Here is a 21281-nt window from a genome sequence, read left to right as displayed (position 1 = left end):
TGGTAGTGGTGACAAGTGTGGACAAGTTTGGTGTCCCCTTAAGGAGCTTCAGATGTAAACTGTTTTGTGTTTACCTTATGATTAAAGTTGTTGCACGTCCGCCGACTCCCGCCTCAAAATAAGTGTGTTTGAGCCACTTATACATTAAGGTTGCGTTCCGAAAAAATGAAACACCAGCGAAGAAACTCGAGACAGAGAAACACACACACTTACTGCCAGCTAGTGTTTCTGAAGTTTTATTGCAGACCAACACAAACCGCGTGTGAAGTATAAATGCACAACTACTCGCACTGCATGCGCCGTAGGTCACGCCGATCACTTTACGCAGAAGTATAAACCAGGCTTTAGTGTCCCAGCCATATCGCACAGCTATTCTTGTGATATTGCGTTCATGCAACCGTTCGACAACATAATTGTGCTTATCAAAAAGAAAATCAAACACGAGTCTCAAAAACCCTTTTGTAAGAGGAACTACTTTCTCCCGCCATTCATTCACATCTGCAGCTGACGTCAGAACAGCAGAAACTGTAACTAACTCACCAACGTCACTTTAGAGCTAGTGTTTGAGTGACTCTCTAGCGTAATGTCTAAAATGATGACAAAACAGCTGATTTTGCTCACATGTTAAGATTATAAGGCTGAACGGCATGAAATGCCATCAGTCTAGAGACATTCCCCAGTATGTTGCAATCGGGATAACACAATACTAAACGCTGTAAAAGCCAAAGCAAAACAAACACTAGCAGATTACTATGGTATAAATACAGCACTACAACATACAGAGAGATCAACTTAAGAGTGTTCTGTAATTAATTGTACAGCAGTAGTTTTTCACTTTTTTTCTAAACTGCATAGTTGCAATCTTAACAACTAGATTGTCGCCTAAAAAAAAAGCATCAAAATAACATGATGTTGTCCAACAGCTGCAATGTTTCTCAAACTGAAGTCCTCTGCTTGCCATTGTGAGGGCGGAGTAATACTCAAGAGTGAAGAGGCTGTACGAGTGCTGATATATCTCACGGCTATCAGCCAATTAAGATTCGAGAACCAGACAGAACTGTTGTATAAAATAAATAAAAACAAACAAGTAAACATAAAATAAAAATAAATAAAAATAAATTAAGAAAACAAAATTATGGTTATATTTTAATTAAAACTAGAAATAAAATAAATACTTTACATATAAAAAAATACAATATACATAATAGACAGATTTCGCAATTAAGTAAAATAGTTTACATAATTTATCTAAAAGTTCACAATTATCTAGATTTTTCCGTTATTTGTGCTTTTTTTGTTGTTGTTGTGAAATATGACCTGCACATTTCAACACCGATGAATACATAAGAAGACAAGTGATCATGCATGCGTTTCTGCTGACAGACAGAGGTCAAACGCAGGCGCATCTGTGTGAGTGCGTGCGTACGTGTGTGTGTGAGACCCGGCTGTCAGACAGTTTGAGCTGAACTTAGAGAAACATTGAAACGTGACACACTCCCTGCCTGAGGATGGATGACACAAGAGGAGTGTTGAGGGTGTGTGTAATATGCGTAATGTGTGTGTGTGCAGTTCTCAGCTCGTGTGCTGCTCTGCGCTGGAGTGTGAGATCCTGCTGAAACTGTTACTCGGTTGGAACCCAAAGCAGAATCTATTCCTGGCCTTCTGGAGTCACTTGATCCTCTCATTATATCAGCAGCCTCTCATCTCCAATGTTCTACTGGATTCTGATTCTGGTACCCATAGCAACCCAACATTCTATTAGAATGCCTTGAGATTTAAAATACAACAGTTCAATGACATCATTAATAGATTCCACTGTTATGGACCCTTTTCACAAGTCTGCTAAGGGAGTCGCACACCAGATTCTAAGGGAGCTTTCACACATGTGAATCGATTCAGTTGTTCCAAAACAGGGCTGAAAATTGTTACATTGTTGCTCTTTGCTCTTGGTGCGGTTCGCTTTCACACTACAAAGTTTCTACACGGACCAAAAAAAAGTTGTGTGTGAGTAAACTCTCCTCACATTGGTCAGAGTTTCAGGGTTTATTTTGCAGAGTCGGCTCAGATGATTCACCAGAAAAATCCACCTTCTGTCACTTTAACAAATGATATTAGGCTGGCTTGTGTAGCAAGCCAGACTACTGTTATGCTATTTTTCTTGGGAGACAAAAAATTAAACTCTATCTCCTCCTAGAGCTTTCGAGCTATGACCACCAAACTCACACCAGACCTCCAAACTGGTCTGACTCGGGTTGCTATATCTTTCCGACTGATCCGACTTTCGGTTTTCCGAAAAACGTCCCGGAACCGTCGGAAAAATCCCATTGACTTAACATTGGATCGAACTTTGTGACCTCATAACTCTGCATCAGACTGTCACACAAACTTCTAACTGGGCTCATTTAACTCAGACTACCTAACTGTCAATAACTGATGAGATTTTAACTTTCTGGCCACACCCTAGCAACCACTTTTGGGACCCTAGAAACTGTCCCATAGACTTCCACTGCAAAAGACTCTCATTGACTTTACATTGGGTCAAACTTTGTGAGATCATAACTCTACATCAGACTGTCGCACATACTTCTAACTGGGCTCATTTAACTCAGAATACCAAACTACCCATAACTAATGAGCTTTTAACTTTCTAGCCACACCCTAACAACCAGATACTGGACCCTAGCAACGGTCCCATAGACTGCCAATATAGAGGTTCAGATTGATATCGTCATGCTGCAGTGTGATAGAGACATGGGGGTTGTTTTTAACTGCTCATATTGGCAAGAAGCTTTGATACATCGTCAGTCTAAGGCTGTCAATCAACTCCATAGCAACAAAAAAGACTAACCTAGCAACTATATAACATCAGCTATATCTCAGCATCAGAACATCGCAGAAAAGCAGGGGTTGGCTTGTTTGACTCATGCTAGCACATCCTCTATCTATCTATCTATCTATCTATCTATCTATCTATCTATCTATCCATCCATCCATCCATCCATCCATCCATCCATCCATCCATCTATCCATCTATATATATATATATATATATATATATATATATATATATATATATATATATATATATATATATATATATATATATATATATATATATATAAATACTTTTAAAAAACTGTTTAAACTAAATAAACTATTACCAACAAGCTTTCACAAGCTAGCCTCAAAGTTTGTCCTTAAACTTTAATAATCTAGTTATGTGTTGCTCTTACAACTTGAATCCACGACAAGACTTAGTCAGGTAGTGGACCTTAAGAAACAATAATGTACTATTAATGTAATCTAACATTAACATTGTGTCCTCATAAATTGACTTTAAAGTACTAGCTTTGACTCTGCTGCATAAATTACTGTATATTACAGCAAACACAAACAGTCCTGTTCCTGAGAGGATCTGCTAAAGGAAGTGCAAGTGGCTTAAAATATTCCCTCAAGACGCTGATGTGCAGAAATAAAGCATGTGACGGCAGGAAACAGCGAGCAGAACACATGTTGAGCGCAGATAATCAAGAGCTTTCAGTTATTCCTGCAAACCCTGATCAGAGATCTGCTCAAACACACACACACACACACACACACACATCCAGAGCGGCACAAGGCAGAAAACACACAGCGTCAGCAAAAGCAGACTGCTATTAACACACTAAACGCATCTGACAGACACTCTCGCTTCAGCTGATTCACACACACACACACACACACACACAGGTAGTTTCAGGTTTTTTATTTTTTTTACTTATATGCATGCATGCACTCATAAACACACGCGAATACACCCACACACATGCACTCACCGACCACTTTATTAGGTACACCTGACGCAAATTTCTAATCAGCCAGTCACATGGCAGCATCTCAATGCATTTAGGCATGCAGACATGGTCAAAACGATCTGCTGCAGTTCAAACTGAGCATCAGAATGGGGAAGAAAGGTGCAAGATGGGCTGGTCTGAGTATTTCAGAAACTGCTGATCTACTGGGATTTTCTAACACAACCGTCTCTAGGGTTTGCAGAAAATGGTCTAAAAGAGAGAAAGTATCCAGTGAGCGGCAGTTCTATGGGCGCAAATGCCTTGATGCCAGAGGTCAAAGGAGAATGGCCAGACTGGTTCCAGCTGATAGAAAGGCAACAGTAACTCAAATAAGCACTAGCTACAACCGAGGTCTGCAGAGGAGCATCTCTGAACACACATGTCCAAGGTGATTGAGACAGATGGGCTACAGCAACAGAAGACCACACCGGGTGCCGCTCCTGTCAGCTAAGAACAGGAAACTGAGGCTACAATTCACACAGACTCACCAAAACTGGACAATAGAAGATTGGAGAAACGTTGCCTGCTCTGATGAGTCTCCATTTCTGCTGCCACATTCAGATGATCGGCTCAGAATTTGGCATCAACAACATGAAAGCATGGATCCATCCTGCCTTGTATCAATGGTTCAGGCTGGTGGTGGTGGTGTAATGGTGTGGGGGATATTTTCTTGGCACACTTTGCCCCTATTAGTACCAACTGAGCATCGTGTCAACACCACAGCCTACCTGAGTATTGTTGCTGACCATGTCCATCTCTTTATGAGCACAGTGTACTCATCTTCTGATGGCTACTTCCAGCAGGATAATGCACCATGTCATAAAGCTCAATCATCTCAGACTGGTTTCTTGAACATGACAATGAGTTCACTGTACTCAAATGGCCTCCACAGCCACCAGAGCTCAATTCAACAGAGCACCTTTGGGATGTGGTGGAACGGGACATTCACATCATGGATGTGCAGCTGACAAATCTGCAGCAACTGCGTGATGCTATCATGTCAATATGGAGCAAAACTCTGAGGATTATTTCCAGTAGCTTGTTGAATCTTTGCAACAAAGGATTAAAGCAGTTCTGAAAGCAATAGGGGCTCCAACCTTATACTAGTAATGTGTACCTAATAAAGTGGCCGTATACACATATATATACAAATACATGCATGCCAACACACAGCCAAACAGGCAGACAAAACACATCCACACCTCCACACACACATATATCAAAATCAAACCACTTGTTCACACAGATCTGCGAGTGGCGCTTCTGTCAAGGTATTAATGTTTCAGTCGTGGATTCCAGCAGACAGAATAACTGGAGCCTGGTGTGTTTTCTGTTATAAACACAGAAGGAATGCGCACCAGCAGACAGCTGCGTGAGAGACACACACCCTCAGAGATGCTGAGTAAAGACACATCCTCCTGTCAGAGAGGAACACTGACAGAACCTGTCTCTTACTGAGCACAAACTGGCTGCAACTGACACACACACACACACACACACAAAGTACAGTAAGTACAAACAAACACACACAGACACACACACTACAGTAAGTACAAACAAACACACACACACAGTAACACACACACACACACACACACACACACACACACACACAGATACCTGTACACAAACACATCCAAAGTTCAGTGAGTACACACACAGAAACATACACACAAACACACACACAAACACACACATGCAGAGAGAAAGACACAAAGACACACACACTCCCACAAATACAACTTATACACAGTACAAACACACACATACACAGAAAAACAAACAGACATACATACATACATGCATACATACATACATACATACATACAGTACAGGGAGTACACACTGAAGCATACACACAAACACATACACAGCACACTCCGCCCACTTTTGATAAAAATAGACTACAAATGATGGAACTGTGTCTCTCTACTCACTCAAAATTATAAAATATTTGAATATTTATGCATATGTAGATGAAATGCATGGATTTATAGCTACAACCAACAACTTTAAACAAATAATTATACATACGATTTACATTTAGATATTTAGCTCCGCCCACTTTTAATGAAAAACCACAAATGATGAAACAGAGTCTCTCTACTCACTTAAAATGCTGAAATATTTTAATATGTATAGGATAAATACATTGTTTTATAGCTAACCTACTACTTTAAACACATAATTATGCATACGGTTTACATTTAGATCATTAGCTCCGCCCACTTTTGATAAAAATAGACTACAAATGATGGAACTGTGTCTCTCTACTCACTCAAAATGCTAAAATATGTGAATATTTATGCATGTGTAGATGAAATACATTATTTTATAGCAACAACCAACAACTTTAAACAAATAATTATACATACGCTTAACAATTAGATCTTCAGCTCCGCCCACATTTGACAAAAATAGACTACAAATGATGAAACCGAGTCTCTCTATGTTCTCAAAATGCTAAAATATTTGAATATTTATGCACATGTAGATAAAATACGCTGTTTAATAGCTACAACCAACAACTTTAAACAAATAATTACGCATACGATTTACATTTATATCTTTAGCTCCGCCCATTTTTGATAAAAATAGACTACAAATGATGAAACCGAGTCTCTCTACGCTCTCAAAGTGCTGAAATAATTGAATACGTATGCATATGTAGGCGAAATACATCATTTTATAGCTACAACCAACAACTTTAAGCAAATAATTAAACATAGGATTTACATTAAGATTTTTTAGCTCCGCCCACTTTTTATGAAAGACCACAAATGATAAAACCGAGTCTCTCTTTGCTCTCAAAATGCTAAAATATGTGAATATTTATGCATGTGTAGATGAAATACATTATTTTATAGCAACAACCAACAACTTTAAACAAATAATTATACATACGCTTAACAATTAGATCTTCAGCTCCGCCCACATTTGACAAAAATAGACTACAAATGATGAAACCGAGTCTCTCTATGTTCTCAAAATGCTAAAATATTTGAATATTTATGCACATGTAGATAAAATACGCTGTTTAATAGCTACAACCAACAACTTTAAACAAATAATTACGCATACGATTTACATTTATATCTTTAGCTCCGCCCATTTTTGATAAAAATAGACTACAAATGATGAAACCGAGTCTCTCTACGCTCTCAAAGTGCTGAAATAATTGAATACGTATGCATATGTAGGCGAAATACATCATTTTATAGCTACAACCAACAACTTTAAGCAAATAATTAAACATAGGATTTACATTAAGATTTTTTAGCTCCGCCCACTTTTTATGAAAGACCACAAATGATAAAACCGAGTCTCTCTTTGCTCTCAAAATGCTAAAATATGTGAATATTTATGCATGTGTAGATGAAATACATTATTTTATAGCAACAACCAACAACTTTAAACAAATACTTATACATACGCTTAACAATTAGATCTTCAGCTCCGCCCACATTTGACAAAAATAGACTACAAATGATGAAACCGAGTCTCTCTATGTTCTCAAAATGCTAAAATATGTGAATATTTATGCAAATGTATATGAAATACATGGTTTTATAGCTACAACCAACAACTTAAAACAAATAATTATACATTTTGATTTATATTTCTGTTTTCTATATTAAGGCATTAGCAGTACTTTGCATGTATTTCCCCTCATCAAAGCCATTAAGTAACATCCAGTCTTGTATTTTTGTCTGTTTTTCATAGATTTCTTTGCTTTAGATCAAAGTTTGCAATGTTGTGATTCTCCTCGTAGGCTGGATGGTTTGGTTCAAGGCTCATAATGCTTTAATTAAGGCTGTTTTAAAACCCTATGGGAAAATGAATGGGAGAAATTATTCCAGAACCAGAACTGCTGGAAAAAGTAGGTCTAATTTCTTATGCATCTCATCTCAGGCCTTCTTTGCTAATTCCAAAACTAATTTAAGAGCTAATAAAAAAAGGCTTGAGCTACTGATATGCAGATTAATGCAGTCATTATGCCGACAGAGATGCATGTGGATTTATATGTGTTATTTTATGATTATGAATCAACAGGTGTTGACATGTCATTTTAGAGCTTTTTGAATTTGTCTCAATTACACTACTTGACAAAAGTCTTGTGGTCTATCCAAGTTTTAGGAACAGCAATAATAAGTTGACTTCTACTTGATCATTTGGTGTCAGAAGGGGCTTATATAAAAGGCAAAGGCCTCTAAATGACACTTATTTTACCACAACGAAATATGATCATGCCTTGATTATTAATGATTTATTCAAGACAGTAAGGTCTGACTCTGCTTAGACAAAAGCCTTGTCACTAAACAGAAATAATGTCCAGTATAGAATAGGGTTGTGCCGATTAGAGCTGTGAACCTACACTAGTCTCACGGTTCGGTTACGATTATCAAGCCATCGATTCGGTTTAATTCGATATTTCGATGCATCACGGTGCATTGACGGTGCTTTCCATACACAGTTTTATATTTTGTAAATAAATAAATTCTTGTATAAAAATTAAGGGTGTCACGATCCTCCAAATCCTCGATTCGATTACATTTTCGATTCTAAAGGCACGATTCGATTTTCGATTATGAATAATTAATTAATGACCAATTAATTATTTGTAGCCTACCGTTTAAACTACCTGTCCTGCATGGTCTTTGTTTTACTCATAAACAAATCATACAGTAAATGAATAAAGGCAAGATACACACATAATTACCACCTGTCAATCTCTTTTTCTGCGGGACTCGTGAATAGGCAGTGATCTGTGTCGTTATAATGGCGTCGGTAAAAAAGACGCACAACCAACAGGAACCAGCCAACAGTATTTGAGGTGTTCGCTAAAATGACTAAGTACAAGTGAGTGAAAGATTGAAGCAGTCCTCTGACTGCCTGGACCTGCTGTCTCGAGCGCATGGCTGTGAGTGCGTCTGTGTCTGTGTGGTCACGTGATGTGCATTTTCAGAGGTAGAGAGGAAGGAGGGCTGCTCAGAAATGCTACACGCCACTGTGGATGTCAAATCGTTGTCGTTCTAAAATGCCATTTAAAAACAAAGACAGTGTAAACAGGGCCTGAGTGTGTACTTTTCACGAGCGGATTTGCAACGGGGGCGGGCGGAGGATCGCGATGCCGGTGTTGTCTATCGGACAAACCGTACGTAATACGTACATAGCAGAGCTTGCAAAACTGTGTTTTTTTGTCGACAACACGAACGTTGTCAACATAACTCACTGGAAACCCAAAATGCTTCCACACCGGCGACTTCATTGAAAGAGGAGAGGGTTTAAGCTCTGTCGACGGGTCTCCTGCTTCTGCAGTTTAACAAGCACTTCAACAAGCCTGTTTTTTTCCCGCTTGGCAAGCCAAGCTGACGTGACCTGGGGGCGTGGCAGCATCGACGATTCTATTTTTTGATTCGATAATCGAAATTGAGCATAATTAAAATGTATGAATATATTTATATTTTTATTTTATTTGTAATACAATTTTGTCATTTAATACAAACAGTCAGAAATATAAACTGTACCTTTAAACAAAACGAGCATTAAGCAAATAATATAAACAAATATAAATATCCAGCTCAATTTCTGATCCTTGTCTAGTTCTCTTACACCCCTTTAATTGGTCACACCCTCAACAAAAATGGTTGCGATTGGCTCTTGCGCGCTGCACTCTTCACAGATGAGTGACACTGATAAGCGGCAGCGGCGATCTCACAGCTGATGTATGATAGACACGGTGGAGAAACTCTGCAGACACGCGCTCGTTTCTTTATCCAGAAGTAACGCTGTAAAACAGCCGAGAGGAGAAGAAAAGCCACGCCAGCAGGTCAAATGGGCCACTGTGTGTGTGAGAGAGAGAGCGAGAGAGAGAGAGAAATGGAGTACTTTCATTCTCTCGATCTCAGTAAAATAGGGGCTTTTGTTGTATATGTCAGTGAAAGACTGATCCAGCAAACACACACAGTGAATTGTGCACAGTTTATGAGCTTTAAGTAGTTAAAGCGCTGTAAATACTCGCGATCGCCTCCCTCGCGACAGAGCGCATATGAGGTAAATGACGTCAGCAATAACCGGTTATGATTATTACTGAACCGATACCGAATTGTCCGTGTCTGCATTGCGGTGCACCGAAGAAACAATTCATTTTGACACCCCTAGTGCCGATAGACGATGCTATCGTCCATCGCAGATGGCTGACAAACTTCACAATGCTGAGCGGGCATCGCGATCCATCGCCCCCGCCGCACATTTATATTGATATATAACCGATTATTAGCATGTCATCTTAATAGCAATAATCGTTTTATGAGCTGCGTTAAATGTTACATATAGCTGCCCCTTGCAAGGCTGACAGCATCGTGAGGATCAAATGAAGGATTATACAGCACCTCTCACGCTTAAAACGTGTAGATTCAGTGGTAAACGCTGTTACCTGCAAACCCCGTCTCACAGACTTTACACTGAATAGCTTTAGTCATTTTGATAGCGGACTTGAAACACTGGAAGTCTTTTATCCACTCTTGGAAAAGTGTAAATGGTAGATTAATATTCAGCACATGATCACTAATAATGTGCCATTATTAGTAACTTTCGGTAAATCTGCCAGTGTTATTTTCAGTCTCTCATCTTCAGCGCTTCACATTTTCGTGGTTGTAGCTCCTGTCATCTGAAGGCAGAAGGCATTGACTGAGTAATTGACAGCCGGATATTAACCAATCATTGGCGTTCAGTTCCAGAGCAGTGGGCCAATAAGAAGAGCACAAAGATGGGGCAAGCATTGCAGGCTTTTTACTATAGCAAGTTCACATAACAACCGTTTATCTGTTCCTGAGTGCTGTGTTTGGATCTTTTAGGACCGTGCAGATTAGCCTGACATGTTTACTGTTGAAAAACATTTTAAATGTTTCACAAATTAAAATATATTGCGTTCATAGGGGGGAAAATTTTTAGTTTTTTTACGCAGACATTTAAAAATAATATATTTTAGAGCAGTAATCTCGATACGGTGATACCGTGAAACTGTGGTATTAATATCCAAGGTTATCATACCATTAGAATCTTATACCAGCCTATGCCTACTCTAGCCTATATAATGTTGAATATAATGCAAGAGGGAATCTGATATCAAGGCTCGAAATTGCCATTTTGGTCGCACATGCACCCGAAATTTTACCTATGCGACTTGAAAATATATTTGGGAGCATGTTTGCGAGTGCAAAAAATTGTTGTGTGCGACCAGTTTTTACTGCAAAATGTTCACCACATGTGCGGATTCGTGAGACATTCACGCAGAATGCATCTCTGCACTTGAAACGCAGCGCTCAGGAATGGTTTCAAACAGTTGTCATGTCAACTTGCTGCAGTAAACAAAGCCAAGTCTGTAATGCTTGCCCCGCCTTCGCACTCTTCTTATTGGCCCACTGCTCTAGCACTGAAATATCAGCTGTCAATCACTCAGCCAGTGCCTTCTGGCTTAGGATGACAGAGAGAGCTGCAGCTACCGCGAAAAATTGTGAGCACTAAAGATGAGAATGAAGATTCCACTGACAGATTTTGTTTTGGAAACCATGGCAACTAAAGTTACAAATGACGACACATCTTACAAGTGATCATGTGCTGAATGTTAATCCACCATCTACACTTTTTCAAGAGCGGATAAAAGACTTCCATTGGCTTCAAGTCCGCTATGAAAAGTCTGTGGGATGGAGTTTTCAGGTAACTGTTTGCCACATCTAGCACGAGAGCTTCTGTTTAATCCTTCATATAATCGCCAGATATCTGCCACATGCACGGCGGACAGCATAAGTCAAATTTAACACCACGTACACCATCGCAAACGGTTTTACTCTGAGTAAACTAATATCAATACTCATGAAAAGTATTGCTATTAACATGACGTTTGCATATAATAAGGTGCAGTATATGTCAAAAACACCAGTGCAATATTAGACAGCACCCGTGAGAACAGCACAGTTATATCGTTAACAGATTCATTCATGTCAACCAGTGCGTGTAGGGCCGGTGAGCGCTCTATATATCTTTTGGTCACTCAGTTATGTTATAAAATGTATTTTCTTGTGATAACGAGATTTCGTTGAGACACATTTTCCTCACGCTTGCATATATATGTATATTTTTTGCTTGTTTGTTTGATTAGTGTTGATTTCAAATGCAATAAATATGTTTGTATAAAACTTGTAGTAACGGTGCTTATAAGTGCGACTAAATTTTGGCTAATGCGCCTACATTTTTTAAGTTAGGAGCACCGGTGCTACCAAGCAAAAAGGTTAATTTCGAGCCCTGTATAATGACAAATGCAGTGGTGTAAAGTAACTAATTACAAATACTCAAATGACTGTAATTGAGTAGTTTTTCTCAGGAATTGCAATTTTTTAAAGTAGTTTTAAAAGTACGTACTTTTACTTTGCCTCGAGTACATTTTTAGTGCAGTATCTGTACTTTTACTCCACTACTTTCCTTTAATTTGCAGTCACAACTTTATTATTTCTTATCTATGGGGATTAGAAAAATCAGCCCTGTGATTCCTGTCCAATCAGATCACGCATTGAAGGTAAATCTCATAATAATGAACTACCTCAAGACAAGTGCGATTGAAAATTGCAGCAAAATGTTTGGAAGTATTAAAAGTGTCCAAGAAGATGTCCAAAATCTTTACAATTTACAAACATTGACCCAGAGACTGTATAGATGCAGGTCACTGTTGAGAAGATGATGGGTGTTTACTGTATGATGACCGAAATGGCCTTAAACACCCAGCTGGCACAAGACTTCAACATGACATAAGATTGACATTGTACCCCAACGTTGAGGGATGTTGCATTTTGTTTGCAAATGAAAATGGGGTTGACGTCAGAACCCAATAAGAGGCCGATGTCCTCAACGTACTCATACTTTGAGTAATATTTACAACAGATACTTTTACTCTACTTGCACTACATTTTTAGGCAAGTAATGGTACTTTTACTCGAGTATGATTTGTCAGTATTCTTTCCACCACTGGACAAATGTCTGATTTCAACAGTAGAAAAAAAATGGTCTAATAATGTTGTCAATGACAGATTGCAAGCATATGTCTCAAACATAATAATTCTAATCAAGTCTATTCAAAATAGAGCATTTTAATCAACAGTAGACCTACGCATAATATTATTATTGTTGTTTTACCATGTTTGAGAAATAAAAATAAGAATAGGCTACTCATATTAACCTTTATTTAACACCAACAGAACCGTGAGAAAATCCTGGGGCCTCATGTATCAACGCTGCGTACGCACAAAAACTTTGCGTACGCCAGGTTTCAGGCTCAGAATCGCTCACGTTTGGATTTACTAACAATGAACTGAACGTGGGAATGTGCGCAGCTCCACGCCAGCTTTATGGCTGGCGTACGCACATTTTTTATTTCCAGTGGCGACTCCAAGAGGCAGTTGTGTTAAATTGCTCTCTACAAAGTGTCTGAGCCTTGCAATGGCAGCTGTATGAGACGGGTTCATCTAGCAGGTATATAAGGTTTCCATACCATACAGTTGACCAGCTAAACAATAAAGCGCAATTTGCAGCAGTCGCCTGTTTTCCCAATGTAATCTGAGCTATCTACTGCACGCACATAGCTGTAAAGACACTATCTGTAGATGAATTTGCATGCGTGAATCAGAAACATTTCCATTCAATAAATGTGCAAATAAAATATGATGCACAGACTTATTAATGGTTCCTACTTGTCTTTCTCGTGATAAATATTAGGCAAAATCTGATATGTAGCGGGGGGAAAAAGAGGAAAGAGTTCATCAGACGCTGGATTCGAACCGAGTTCATGCTCAAACGTGTCAAAACATGTTGACATGCATCTTATGAGCTGCGCCACTGAGACTGTTGAGGATACTACAACATTTTACACCTATAAACCACACTATTTCTTTTTTAATTCACTCAGTGCGATGGTCAGACCCAACTGTGTTAACCGCATCAGCTAAACTCTCCCACTCTATTTTTTTCTTTTGTTGTTAATTCCGGAGAACAAATTTGCAAATAACACCGCTTTTCTCCGATCTACCTCCGAAAGCAGCACCTCCAAATCACATTCTGTTCAAAGTTTCTCCTCTTGCTTGCTTTTGCCGTTGCTTTTTCGTTGGGTTTTGCCAAAGTAGAGTCATTAGCATATTCATACGGGGGAGGAGGCAGGGAGGGGTTTTGTGCTCGTGCATGTTGCGCTCAGTTTCACGTTCATTCAGATGTACAAAAGAATATGCGTGAGATTCAGTGTTTCATACATCTGAATTTTTTTCTGCGTACGCACATTTACAGCTTTGTGCGTACGCAATGTTTTAGTAGGATTTCCACGCAAGTCTTCGTACATGAGGCCCCTGATCTTTATTTTAAGCAAAAGAATCGCGATTCTCATTTTAGCCAGAATCGTGCAGCTCTACTGTCATCACGACAAAGACAAAAGAAATCAGTTATTACAACTATTATGTGTAAAAACGTGTCGAAATCTGTTTAACATCACTAAGGAAATATTTATAAATGAATAACATTTTCACAGCACGGCTAATAATTATTATGTCATTAACAGTGTTATTCTTAAATAAAGTACATTCTTCATCACACTGTACCAGACATGCCCTTATTCAATTTAAAATACTTCACAGGTTACATTTTACAAATTTACAATTTAAAAGTGTCTAAGATCTATCCTACTGTTAGTCCAGCATGCAGTAGATGCTCAAATTCACCAGCCACAACTGCCCACATGTTTTGGTTCAGCCCAAATCTAGGGAGGTCTTGGAAAGATATTTTTTTCAATCATTTAGTTATATGTATGGTTTTCCTATTAAACCTGAACCCCTGTTGGAAGTTTTTGGAACCAGTCCAGAAAATATTGTGCTTAAAGAGGAAATATGTAGAGTAATTGCTTTTACCACGTCACTGGCAAGGCGTTTAATTCTTCTGTATTGGAAAAAAAACTGAGGCCCCAACACATAGTAGATGGATTAAAGATGTTATGTATTTTATTCAGCTTGAAAAAATCTAATTTACTCTCAGAGGATCAAAAAATAATTTTTTTAAAACATGGTCTCCCTTTCTTACATACGTTGACAATTTACAATTTTTAGAGCAGGAGGATGTATAAACTCTCATATAATCCCAAAAGCCCCCCCTCTTTTTTATTTTGTACTTATTTTTATTTTTATTTATTTATTTTATTTTTATTTTTTATTCCTCTTTCATGTCACTGTAACCTTGTAATGCCTTTCACAATGGCAGTGCTTGAAAGAAAAGTATACAGAACCTTCCTTTTATTACACACTGAACTGTTCACTTTTTATGTGTATCTTATATCTTTTTGCATTTTGTCATTACTGCATTGAAGTTGTGTATGCACTCTATATGTACACTCGCTGTGCATTTGTGTGAGGCTCGAGGACTTTATGTTTGCAGATTGTTAGCCAAGTATATCTTCTGTTAAAGCCACAAAAGGGAAAGTAGTGTTGGGGATATTTGTTTATATATTTTGTTTTGTTGTTGTTGACTGTTTGTCTTTTTCTGTTTTCTGCAAATGTATATATATGTATGTATATATATATATGTATGTATGTATGTATATATATATATATATATATATATATATATATATATATATATATATATAAACTTATAAATAAAGTATTAAAAAAACAGTGTTATTCTGTAAATTGTCTGTTCTAAGCTGACAACTTGTACAGTATAAAATGCTGTATAGATTAATTGAACAGAGACAGGCTCAGAGACAGAAGTCTGCCTGCACATTCAGACACACAAACACACACAATGAAACAGGAACAATAATTCCTTCCACAGTCTGAGAGATGTGTGTTATGGGGAATCCCACATTAAATTCCACAACACTGATGGCTGGGTGTGGGTCCGGGACACCCTGTGACTCACTGCCCTAAAATAACTATTTTCAGCTGTTATATATATATATATATATATATATATATATATATATATATATATATATATATATATATATATATATATATATATATATATATATATATATATATATATATATATATATACACATATGTTGTATATTGTATATATAAATAATAAATAAATAAATAAATTATATATATTATATATTTTTTATATATATATAATTTTGACACCCCTATATATATATATATATATATATATATATATATATATATATATATATATATATATATATATATATATATATATATGTTGTGTATGTATATATTTATACTGTATATATATATATATATATATATATATATATATATATATATATATATATATATATATATAAATATATATATATACATTATTTATTATTATAATTATATATATTTGTTTTTACTGTAAAAGCACTATTTAAGTATTTGTTTAACTAAATGTGGTCCTTGACAATGTTTTACTTTGTTTATTAGCTTTTTAATATTACATTTTAGTAAAAAAAATATATAAAAATAAAAACATGGTTATTATATTACTTTATTAAAAGTCCAACTACAAAAAAAAGAAACTTTTTATTATTTAAATATTTATTTTCATTCTCACGTTTCAAGACAATGGACATTCATTCATTCATTCCTTGTTGGCTTAGTCCCTTTATTTATCAGGGGTCACCACAGCGAAATGAGCTGCCGACCATTCCAGCATTACTGGGAAACATAATTACACACTCATTCACACACACACACTCATACACTAGGGCCAACTTAGTTAATCAGTTAATCTATAGTGTATGTGTTTGGACTGTGGGGGAAAACGGAGCACCCGGAGGAAACCCACGCCAACTCTGAGAGAACATGCAAACTCCACACAGAAACACTACCTGGCCCAGTCGGGACTCAAACCAGCGACCTTCGTTCTGTGAGGCCACAGTGCTAACCACTGTGTCACCCCCATTCAAGCTACAGCATTCGTTTATCATCAGTTCATGCATTTCCTGGGAAATCAAACCCACCACCTGCTCAAACTGCAGAATACACCAGCAGCTTAACTATCCTCCAGTCACACTAACTAAGAGCAGAGAAGAACAAAGCTGCGTAAATCAGGCATCAGAGAGCTGCAGACCTGTCCGAACAAGCTCAAGCTGATCACAACATGAAGAGAAGCCGAGGAGCACTCAGACATTCACATCCACCATGAGCACAGACAGCTTTTACACACTTACAGCAGCACTTCAAAATGTGCTTCAGGAGATCGCAAGACATCAAAACTAACGCCACTCGTCTGAGGGAGTTTTAAAAAGCTGCTGTCACAGAGTTTTAGCACTTAATGGCAGCATGCCGCACACCTTTTACACGAACAAGCAACAGACAGAGTTGAAAACAACACCAAAAAGCCACTTCAGTGTTTGTTAAAGGGACAGTTCACACAAAAATGAGAATTGTCATTTACTCGCCCTTCATTTGTGCTGTTACAAACCTGCTTGGGTTTTTGTTGGTTTTTGTAGAACACAAAAAGAGTCATTTTGAAAAATGGTGGAACACTGATTCCATAGACTACCATAGGATTTGTTCATCCAGCTTTGAATGTTTCTGACATTCTTTAAAGTATCTTCTTTTGTGTGTTTTTTTTTTTAGAACCTGTTTCAACATTTTTCAAAATACTTTTTTTGTGTTCTACAATTTTTTTTACCATGATTTTACTATAGTAAGAGTGTTTTAGCAGAGTAAAAAGATGCACATAACATCAAAAATACCATGGTTTAGCGTAGCAAAGCCATGATTAATTTGTGATTACCATGAATTAGGAAAAAACAAAACAAAATTTTATTCTGTTGAACACAAAAGAAGATACTTTGAAGAATGTTAGAAATGTTTTTTGTTAAACCATAGTAGCTACATGAACCTCCATATTATTAGTTTTTTCAACTTCAAATGTTTCTAACATTCTGCAAAATATCTTCTGTTGAATGTCTTTTCGTTAAACCATGGTGTCCACAAATTAATCATAGCTTTGCTACACTAAACCATTATACGTTATACAACGTTTCACTCTGCCGAAAACATGGTTTCTACACGCCTACTACAGTAAAATCATGGTAAATTGCTTTGTGGAACACAAAAAAAAACTTCTTTTTTTTATAACTGTTGAAATGTGGTTTCCATTAACTTCCTACTATGAACATTTTTCAAAGTATCTTCTTTTAATATCTTCAGAATATATATGTTTGGGAGTTTTTTGTTAATCCATGGTAACCACAAATTAATTGCAGCTTTGCTTCACGAGACCATGGTGTTTTTGTGTCATGAAATTTCTACTCCTCCAAAAACATGGCTTCTACATTCTCACTATAGTAAAATTGTGGGGGTTTCTTTGCAGAACGTAAAAGAAGTAATATTGAAAAATGTTGAAGGATGCATTCCAGTGACCTCCGTATGTAGTTTTTCCAATTTTGAATGTTTCTAACATTCTTTAAAGTATCTTCTTTTGTCTTCAACGGAATAAAATTTTGTTTTGTTTTTTCCTAATGCATGGTAATCACAAATTAATCATGGCTTTGCTACACTAAACCATGGTATTTTGTATGTTATGTACATCTTTTTACTCTGCTAAAACACTTTTACACGCTTGCTATAGTAAAATCATGGTAAACAAAATTGTAGAACACAAAAGAAGTTATTTAGAAAAATGTTGAAACAGGTTCCATTTACTTCCTTGTTACTTGTTTTTCCAAATTTAGAATGTTTCTAACATTCTTCAAAGTATCTTTTGTGTTCAACAGAATATATTTTTGTTTATCCATGGCAACCACAAATTAATCATGGATTTGTTACACTAAACCATGGTACTTTTGATGTCATGCAACTTTTTTTCTCCACCAAAAACATGGTTTCTACAGTCTTACTATAGTAAAATCATGATATTATTGTTGAACACAAAAGAAGTCATTTTGAAAATTCTTGCAACACATATTCAATTGACTTCCATGTTATTCGTTTTTGTCAAATTTGGAATGTTTCTAACATTCTTTAAAGTATCTTCTTTTGTGTTCAACATCATATATATGTTTGTCCATCAAAAACATGTTTTTTTTTCATTCTTACTGTTGGAAAATTGTAGCTTTTTTTTGTAGAACACAAAGGAGGTTATTTTGAAAAGGGTTCCATAGACTTCCATATGAGGTCTTTCCAATTTTGAATGTTTCTAACATTCTTCAAAGTATCTTCTTTTGTTTTCAACAGAATACAATTTTGTTAACGACAAATTCATCATTGCTTCGCTACACTAAACCATGATATTTTTGGCATCACATAACTTTTTACTCCAAAAAAACATGGTTTTAAGACTCCTACTACTGTAAAATCCTGGTTATTGTGTTTTGTAGAACACAAAAAAGTTAGTTTGAAAAATGTTTGAACGGATTCCATCGACTTCCATCTTATAGAATGTTTCTAACATTCTTCAAAGTATCTTTTTCTGTGTTTAACTGGACATTTCTTTGTTAAAACATGGTAAAAACAAATTAATTGTGGCTTTGCTAAACTAAAACATGGTGTTTGTGGTGTATTCCAACCTTTAACTTTGCCAAAAACATGATTTCGACACTCTTACTTTGGTAAAAACATGATACTCTTTGCAGAACACAGTTATTTTGAAAAATGTTGGAACATTGACTTGCAATTTTTAAATGTTTTAAACATTCTTCAAAGTATCTTCTTTTCTGTTCAACAGAATAAAGACACAAAGGTTTGCAATTATTTGAGGGAGAATAAATAAATGATTGTTGGGGTGAACTGTCCCTTTAATTTGATCATCTACACCTGCTAGGACACCTGACTTAGTGACATTCACCACAGATATTAAACTGATTAAAGTACATTAAAACGTCAACAAAAACAAGAGCTCATGTTTGATCCATAACTGTCACTCATCCTAGCATTTTTTTAAAATCACTTTATCGTTCAAACTCACCATTGCTGCGTATGTTTGAAGCCCTCATGACTCTGGAGGACATCACCTGGGCCTGTGTGGGGTAATTCTCACCACTCAACACCGCGATGAAGGAGCACACGAGCAGCCACATCATCTGGAACCCAACCGTCCGCTGATCCGCGACCCAGAAGCGCCACATGGACCCGGAGTTTCCACCGCAGCGCCGCGCGTCCTCGGATCCAGAGAACAGGTTGACACCGTATATATACACCAAGCCACGGAATTCAAAGACTTCCAACTTTATCTGCTTCTGTCCCGTTTGACCCCGAGCTTATAATTCCACAAGAATACTTTCCATTCCTTGAACATTTAGCGAAAGGACGCGCGCAAAAGTTGGCGGTGATGACGGCTCCCCGGAGATCACGCGTCAAACTCCCGCTGAAAGATCGCCTTGGTGCGCATGGATGGATGGATGGAGGGAGAAAGGAAGCCTATGAGGGCTGGACCCCTTTCATCCAGTCAGGACGAGGAAATACCGCCCGGTTTGCGGAGTGTTAGCTGGAATATTTTCCCTCTGTGCGTAACGCTGCCACTCTTTTCCTGTTTGTTGCGCCGCGAGGAAAGTTTCCAACACTTTTCCCTGAGGAAAGAAACGCGTGGCGGCGTTACACACGGGATTCAAACTGCAGGCCAGGACTTGAAATCAATTTTCAAACTATTTCTCAATCATGTAAGCAGCTACCGAAGTATTACAAAGTCTTACTGGGGAGAAATATGAATTTAATAATAACAAGGAACAGTTGCACCTTAACGGAAACCCTTATCAGATCAGGACACTTCCGCTCTGGAAAATGAGTTATTGTCTGCGTTTCCAAAGGGAATAATAATTTACCACTCTGTACACTGTGTACTGCGACTGAATAGTCGATGAAATCCCGCTTATTAGGGCACGATAATACTGATTTACGTATGTTTAATTTTGTAAATGCCGTTTTGGTGCTAGAAACGGCTGTAAAATAGGTCAGATCACTTCCGGTTCAGGCCTTTCCTTGGAGTCAGAATCAGAAAGAGCTTTAATGCCAGGTATGATCACACATTGTTTTCGTGACAGAAGCTTCTATAGTGCAACTGAATGACAAAGACTGAATAAAAAAACAGATAATAAGTGAATAAACATAGAAGTAAATACAAATAGTGAATGCAAACACACAAATTGGCAAGTGTATGAAAAGGTATATAACTAAATACAACGTTATTTGTGCTGCTGTTATGTGCCAATTGGCATGCAAAGTATGTTGATTGATAAATAAATGTATATGCGTATAGGTAGTTAGTAGTGATGTTTGTTTAAGAATTACTAACATTAATTTGTGCATCTTTAATTAAAAATAAAGAGGTTTTACACAATAAAGAATGAAATGTAAATCAAAGGCGGCAACACCAAGGCTCCAAAAATACAAATTTATTAAATTAAAAAGGCTGACACAGAGCGTGCATTTAATTTGCACTTTTTGCGGTTTTGGCTGAGCA

The 21281-nt window shown here is 37.2% G+C and overlaps 1 protein-coding gene across 12 annotated transcripts in view; it reads right to left on the bottom strand.

The window, feature by feature from the left end:
* Positions 1 to 20586, bottom strand: part of pdgfd (platelet derived growth factor d) — a 62190-nt gene extending 41604 nt beyond the window's left edge. For 7 of the 12 annotated variants that reach the window (XR_015509923.1, XR_015509925.1, XR_015509927.1 and 4 more), the window contains exon 1: positions 19791 to 20586. Coding sequence is in view for 3 of the 12 variants with exons in the window: in XM_087284761.1 (XP_087140887.1) it covers positions 19791 to 19950 (160 nt within the window). In the remaining 9 variants the exon portion in view is untranslated. The remainder of the gene's footprint in view (positions 1 to 19790) is intronic. The other 5 variants (XR_015509926.1, XR_015509928.1, XR_015509931.1 and 2 more) reach the window with 1 other exon arrangement.
* Between the last annotated feature and the right edge of the window lie 695 nt (positions 20587 to 21281).

This window comes from Danio rerio, chromosome 15, assembly GCF_052040795.2.
Source record: "Danio rerio strain M-AB ecotype USA chromosome 15, GRCz13ab, whole genome shotgun sequence".
NCBI lineage: Eukaryota > Metazoa > Chordata > Actinopteri > Cypriniformes > Danionidae > Danio > Danio rerio.
Note: the sequence above shows the minus strand (reverse complement) of the source record. Positions and strands in the feature narration are given on the sequence as shown.